Source organism: Lytechinus variegatus, chromosome 6, assembly GCF_018143015.1.
Source record: "Lytechinus variegatus isolate NC3 chromosome 6, Lvar_3.0, whole genome shotgun sequence".
Classification (NCBI taxonomy): domain Eukaryota; kingdom Metazoa; phylum Echinodermata; class Echinoidea; order Temnopleuroida; family Toxopneustidae; genus Lytechinus; species Lytechinus variegatus.
This window is the reverse complement of record NC_054745.1, coordinates 42,700,039-42,707,692: the sequence shown is the minus strand read 5'-3', so window position 1 is coordinate 42,707,692 and position 7,654 is coordinate 42,700,039. Positions and strand designations below refer to the sequence as shown.

General features: G+C 35.4%; 1 protein-coding gene across 1 annotated transcript; it reads left to right on the top strand.

Annotated features, from left to right (window-relative positions):
* The first annotated feature begins 211 nt into the window (after window positions 1–211).
* LOC121417862 lies at window positions 212–2,946 on the top strand. The gene is made up of 2 exons (XM_041611594.1): window positions 212–362; window positions 1,915–2,946. The coding sequence occupies exons 1-2, from the start codon at window positions 231–233 to the stop codon at window positions 2,944–2,946; spliced, it is 1,164 nt and encodes a 387-aa protein (XP_041467528.1). The 5' UTR covers window positions 212–230.
* The last annotated feature ends 4,708 nt before the right edge of the window (window positions 2,947–7,654 follow it).

The window sequence follows — 7,654 nt, the reverse complement described above, 5'->3', positions numbered from 1 at the left end:
CCCAACTGCAAAGATGAGGCCACTACTGACAAACCAAAGTTAACTGCCTCCATTGGCTGTAATGCTTAGGCAGCCATGTTTTTTAGCTCTCATGAACATTTTACATTTCTGAAATACAAGGTTTTGTCACCCCAGTGACGATATGTAAAATAATACTATGCCATGCCATTAGATATTTTGTGTAAAACTACAATAATACCACTGTTCTTAAAACTTGTTGTTAACCAGGCATGTCTCCTTTCGAGGTATTCTACGGTCGTAAGTCAAATCGAGAGTTGAACATGTTGCGAGCTGGTCAGGACACAACACCAGAAGATATTGAAGTTGAGATGGAGTGTCTTCCTGAGGGCAAAATGTTTGAGGTGCGTATAGAAATTTCTAACATAACAGCTGGCATTCTTAAAGGGGTACTAACTTTAAACCTGGTCTAACTCTGGGATTTTAGTTCATTTTTTTTAACATCTGTTAATATAATATTAATAAAAAATAAATTTCTATACTTCTGTAACAACTTGACTAAAATGTAGATATCTACATGGTAAACAATGTAAATCTTTAATTTCAAAACAATTTTATTTTCTTTTTGTCACTTCATTACAAATATACCACGTGAGTAAAAAAAAAAGTTTACACTTAGAAAATTGCCATCCACTTTCAAAAGGAGAAACTTCTGCATAATTTGGTATAATTCATGCTTGGATGAGCAGGAGCCATTGGTTGTGAGAGTGCAAAAATCCACATGCGCCAAATTAATGCTATTGTTGCCTGCTAAGTCAGGCAAGCTATGTGAGCATGAGCTCACACAAAAGAACAAATGCCTATATTGAAAATGTCATTCTTTGGAAAGAAGAGAGAAAAATTGATTTTTCCCCTTCAAGGGGAAATCCAGCCTTGGCCATAGAATGTTGTGTTGGGAAGTATGAAATTGAATTAAACAGAATAGTGAAAGTTTGAAAGAAATCGGACAAGCAATAAGAAAGTTATAGCTGCTTTAAAATAGATGATACAAACTTGTACAAGTGGTGCATGTGGCCCCATGGGGGCATAAGTGGGGGGGGGGATTACAGACAGAAGGTTTTACATACATGTACTTTTAATGTCATCTTCTGTTTATCCATTAAATATTCCAAGTTGTTTAAATGGTGCATCTGGGTCCCATAGGGGGCCAGGCTTAGTTTTCACTGGCAAGAAATAATCCTTAACATCTAATAAATCTAGATACAATTTTTCAACAGAAACTTTAATAGATGTGATACTCCTACTTCCAGCAAATGATTATCGATCAAAACCCAATGGCAATCACCCACATGGCTCCCCCTCTCTTTCACTGCATGAAATTTATGAAATTCAATCCTGCCCATACTCAAAAGCCCAAACGTAAATAAGAGCTGGAGGGGGGGGGGGGGGGGGACGGGACTAAATACTCACCAGAGCTTATGAGGAATTCACATTTGGTGCAAGTAGGGAGCTAGATGCATATGTTGGGTACACAGACCTATGGTAAAAATCTAGGGATGCACATGAGATTTATGCTTTTTGCTAATTTCACACGCACAAAAAAAAATATGATAAAGAATAACAATGTGCAACCACCAGTGATGATCGGTGCTTGGGGTGTGCCATCTTTAGTGTCATCTTTATATTGTATGTCTTGTGCTAGCTTGCATGCACTCATTCCGGTCATCTGGTGACTGCGCCTAATGGATAAACTAGCTACCCTGATATTGACTCCAAAAGATTATGTATATATGACATAATGGTACTTTACAGTAGTCATGGACTACTAAATGAATAGTCATGTATGTATATATATATATACATGATATACACACATATTTTCTTATCTTTGTGTTTGCAGCCTCAATATGTATGGTAATTTTTCTTTGTCGTTTACCCCTTTCTCTTTGAGTGCAGGAAGATGTATTGTTCGCTGAAGGCAATGAGGAAGACATTCGAAGACACATGGAAAAACTGCAAGATGTTCGATCCAAGGCAGAGAAGAACGAAAAAAAATCCTCCACATACATGGTCAAAAGGAACATGCGGAAGAATCCTCCTTCTTCCTATGAAGTAGGAGAGAAGATTTTTCTTCGAGTGAGGGAAAAAAAAAGTGGTGTGACACGCGGTGGAAAACCGTTACATAAGCCGCTGGTTTATCATGGAGAAATCATCGATGTCGATCATGAAAATTTTCACTATAAAGTGAAATATTTTGACAGTAGCAGTGAATTCATTGATTATGTTAGTGTTAATAATATAACTTCACTTACCCGAGCGCAGGAACAAGAAAAACAGAGGCAAGCAAGGGGACAAATTAAAAGGAAACTTTCATGCATGTGCAAGGATGTAAACTGTAAGAGGAAACCGGCTTTTGATTGCAGGTTCAAAATGAATGCTGTCTGCTGTGAAAATCAAGGAAAGAAGTGTCACCATCATGGTGCAGGGCACAACACAGAACAGCCTTTTACTACAGATCTACAGGAGCCCTCAACATCAGGACAGGCTTCAACATTATCACAGAACCCAACATCTCGAGACCTTTCAACTTGTAGATATGATCTCTCGTCATCGAAGGCATTAGGAAAAATTTTTGGAGATTTTTCCAGGGAGTTTCGACTGATGACAATGAAACTGTCTAGTGAAAAAAATCAGAGAAATTTGGATAGGAATATACAAAATGCAGGACTTGAGTATGCAGAACAAAGAACACCTGGTGACGGAAATTGCATGTTTCACGCCCTTGCTGCACAGCTGGAAAGGACCACACATATCAAGATCACACATGATCAGTTGAGAGCCCAGGTAGTGGAACACCTCCACAAAAACCGCAATACTATAGATGGGACTCACATGCAAGCATGGATTTTAAATGGAGAGTGGGACAGATATTTGTCAGACATGGCTAGGGATGGTGAATGGGGTGATGAAATTATTCTAAAACTGTAGCAAACATTTTTAATGTAGAAATAACTGTGATATCTAATACCTGGAACGTCAATACGAATTTTGTCTCCATCAAGAGCTAATAATGCTCATGAACTGCCAATGCTTTTGCTAGGACACCTGTCAGAAACACATTATTGCAGCTTAGTACCAGGAATAAATAACACTGTAGAGCCTAAGTTGTTATTACTTGTGGATAAAGTCAAAGGAATGAGTAGATGTGAAATAAAGGAAGAGAAGGAATTACCCTCTGAAGATCAGTATGTAGACGAAGGTGAAACGTTTGATTCAAATTGTATCATGCTTGGAATGTCGGACATAACTTGCTTCTGGGCAGCTAATGTTGCAGAGAGAGGTAGCATGATTCCAATACATAATAATCATTTTCTTGTGACTGATGAAGAAATGAGTAGTTTTTTAGACTTCCGTGATAATCACAATCACTTTGAAGTAGAAAACAATGTTTGCATAATTTACATTGATATTGTTCTGATATTTTGGCTGGTTACAACTGGGAAGTTAAATCTCTTAAGAAAGTGTGATATTTTACATGGTTCTTTTTTGTATTTACATTCTGATGATGCAGAGAAATACAATGCATTCCGTGATATTTTGATAGCTGAGAAGCAACTGGAATGTTAAGCAAAAGTGTAGGAGATGCAGATAAAGGCTGTAGCACAAAACACAAAGTAGGCTGCATGATAACATTAATGATTACTGCTGACATATATGCAGAATCCAGTTTCTTGTAATCTCCACCTACTGTATTCACTCTAAGAAAAAAGCTAACAGAAAAAAAACGCAGGTTTTTTTTTCTGCCACAAAGAGCTGCATTATATTTTTAATTTGTCAGCATGTCAGAAAGCTTAGTAAGGGAGAAGGAAAATAAAAAGAAATAAAGAATTGTCTTTACACATTTCTTATTTGTTTAAAAAAAAAGGAATCCTTGAAATGACCAACAACTTTGAACGTTTCTTCATCTGCCCTTTCAATGTTGGACATGATGTACTGTATGCCATGTACTTGTGCACTCCCCCCCCCCCCCCATTTAATAGTTTGACTGCATTAACGGACATGCATATTAACAGGAACATAGAAGCTATCATTTAATCTTTATGCTTCTGACTCCATAGGGTGCTGGTGGCATTATGTTTTCGGGTTGTTGTCCGTCTGTCAGAAGATCTTGTAACCGCAAAATGTACAGATCCCCTACATGTAGGTGGATTAATATCGTACTTGGTCCAGGGGTACCCCATGATGAGTAGATGAACTCAATATATTTTGGGCCAGATGAAACAAATTTTCATTTTTCCGTAATCTTCTTACTGCGATATCTGGATAATCATTTAGTGGATTTTAATCATACTTTGCACAGGTATATCCCATGATGTGTACATGCATTGATTAGATTTGGAACCATATCCGCCCGCGTTTAAGGTCAAAGGTCAAGGAACTCTGCCTGAAAAAAATAAAGTTTTGCATATAACTTTAAGAAGGTATGACCAATAGTGCTGAGTTTTGCTAGGAAGGTTAGAAATAAGGGAAATAGTTCTGCCTTAGAGGAGGGGTCAAAGGTCAGGGTCAAAGGGCAAAGAACTTATTCTAAAAAATCAATTGTTACAGTTACCTACATAAATGTAACCTCTGCTAGGAATTTCCAATTATGTTATCTAGTAAGGTCTTCAGAAGTCATTAGGGGAATTTTTCAACAGACCAATAGCAGTGCAAGGGTCAAAGGTGAAAGAATTAGTTTGGAAGCAGTAATATAGAAATCCATTCTAATGAAGGAGAGCTAGTTGCATATAGTTGTAAATTATACTTGATGAAACGTACCCATTACTCTTGTGTGGAATTCAATTTACATGTATTTGTTACCTTAATTTTTCTTTCAGCTGCAATGTTCTTGTGTATTGTGTATTGTTGCATCCATTACTTTCTATTATACTGTTGAGTGCACACACAGCTGGTTTACAGTAATTTCATTCATTTTGACCAAAGAAACAATTGCTTTTGTGCTTTAACTGGCTGACTGGAAATAATTTGTTTATGTCTAAGACCACACATAATGCATTCAATATGTTCATGTAAGCTAGGTTCCTTCAAGTTTTGCCATTTCATATTGTTGCAATCTCTCAGAAGTGTGTACTTTGTATTTAATAATCATGCCATATACATACTTTTGAAAAATCATTCAGAACTTTTTTACATCTGAAAACTAACTTTACTATCCATGAGTGTTTGATCAAACTAGCTCACCTCAATTGCTGCATTAATGTGACACTTAATGGCCAAGTGTGTGTATGTGTTTAATGGAAATGTTGTATCTCTGTTCATGTATGTTATGTAAAATAATGCTGTATATCTTTAAACTTTATTTATTTACTTTATTTCATAGGATAATTTGCCATGTAACAATAAATACCTACAAGTAGTTTTACTTTCATTGCTATTGTGTATAGACAAGTTTCTTTATGGTATGTCTCACAATGTGTGAGGAGAAGTCACTTATTTTATTATAAAAGCGGACTAACTTATTTCGGGACTTATATATAGCAATAAACAATGTTCTTGCCAATTGATTCTGCTGTTTTAAGTGGTTGCAATATCACATCTCTTTATGTTGTAGCATGTGGAAAATGCTCATATGTGTTTTAACCGTATTTGTGTCTGACACAATTGATAGTCGTACAAAGAATATAACACTGCATGGTAAATGTATGCAAATACTGCATATATCTCTGCTTATTATTAACTGCAGAATGTACTAAAATAATCATCTGAACCTATGTATAAATTGGCAGGTGGTTCTTATGTTTATAGGCCTACTTTTATTTGCTAATTTTTAAGTGTAGTATAATGTAAAATCTTATCATCACCAGATCATTTTGTTATTGTTATTGACAACAGTTTTGTAAACTCACTTGTAAATTAACACTTCAGCAGCCATTTTTATCTCCAACAATTCTAATATAAAAAGAAAATCAGGTTTTGAATACCCTCAGCCTTTGATAACGTGGAAAACAACAAACTCAGTAAAGACTAATCATTTTCATTAATCAATATTTCAAAAGTGTTTGAAATGTCCATAACAATTGAGATCAAATTCAGTCTCGATCAATATGATTAATTCATTATACTGGTCCAGTTGATATAATGCCCTGGCTCACATCATTTATGTAAAGGTCAGGGGTCATTTTTGACACAATGACCAAGTTTTGAAAAACATTTTTTATTATATGAAGTGCCAGTGCTTTCATGTCAAAGATCGTGTTAACCATTTTGTTAAAGGGGAAGTTCAGTAATGGGTGAGAGGGCGTTTCAGGAAGAAAATTACTTCAGCATTTGGAATAGAAACTGCCACAAATATTGATGCATAATGATAACTTACAAATGAAATTGATCTTTGTTTGAGGAAAATCCATTCAGGAATGGCTGAAATATCTACAAATATATTAATCGAGTAAAAGACGCGGCTGTCGTTTTTACTCGAATTCGAATGAGCCGTTTTAAAGAAAATCTGCACTATTTACGCATATTTCGTTATTCTTGATTGATTTCAATACTACTTTTGTGTCAATACATGTTATCAATCATGCCATTCAACAGCAAATACCCTTTTTATACTTTGTAAAAGATTTTTATTGAATCGATCACAGATGATCGATTACAAAAAACATTTATTCAGTTTTGGCGGATACATCGCTTCTAGAAGGAAAAATTAAATTACCAAATAGTTTCAAATGGTGTTTATAAGCAGTTTCTCAATAAAATTTACTGTTAAAATGAGGTTTGGAGAAAATTTTGAGTTCGGATCCACTACTGAACTATCCCTTTAAAAGTTTGTCAATTTATCATATCTTTCTTTACATTTTTAGCTCACCTGAGCAGCACGTAAGCCCCCTGGGGCTCTTGTTAATAATTTCAGGGTGAGAAAATCACTTGTCAGTATTGATGTTTGGATATTTATATTACAGTTGGTTTTGAAGAGTTTTAAAGTTACACGTTCGTTCTTTAAGCATTCGTGATTAAATCTTTTAACATGAATTCATTGTTCTTCTATCTTTGTTTTTCCTTTTCTTTTTAGTTGTGTGGAACATGTAATTCACGTAATGCCTATTATAATATGTCACCGAAGTTTGTTGTTTTCATGTTATAGTTGTCTGATACTTTGTCAAAATGATGGTGTGTGTGTGTGTGTGTGTGTCTGTCTGTCTGGGTGTGTACCTGTTTGTGTGTTTGTGTTTTTTGTATGTGTGATTGAATGTATGTGTTATAGGATGAGAATAGAGAGAAAGGGGTGGACAGGGAAATTGATATAAAAGAACAAGAACGCATCAATACCTATTCTTTTGCTACTTGCTTTTATTTCTCTGAACTTGAATACCATCAGCAAACTGTTCACATAAACGTAATTATAATGACAATATCACCACAGAATTTTTTTTTTTTTTTTGGTATTCTCCCGCTAAAAAGAAGTGAAATATGACAACTGGGACTATAGTCGTGACTTGAAGTACGAATCACTTATACAGTCAATCACTTCGGATGACATGCCCTTATCGCTTTCAAAGGACAGTCACTCAATTATGAAAATATTGTTCTCTCAAGGTAGGCCACCGATTGCTGTCATTTCAACAGAATGCTAAATTTAACATGTTTTTCTTGAATGGTGATAAAGGAACTTTGGATTTCAAATTATTTAATTGCAATA

What these genes read in the sequence shown, in the direction of transcription:
- LOC121417862 (XM_041611594.1), top strand. Translation starts at nt 231, where the DNA reads ATGTCTCCTTTCGAGGTATTCTACGGTCGTAAGTCAAATCGAGAGTTG. An exon ending in CTGAGGGCAAAATGTTTGAG is followed by an intron (nt 363 to 1,914) that starts GTGCGTATAGAA and finishes CTTTGAGTGCAG; the next exon opens with GAAGATGTATTGTTCGCTGA.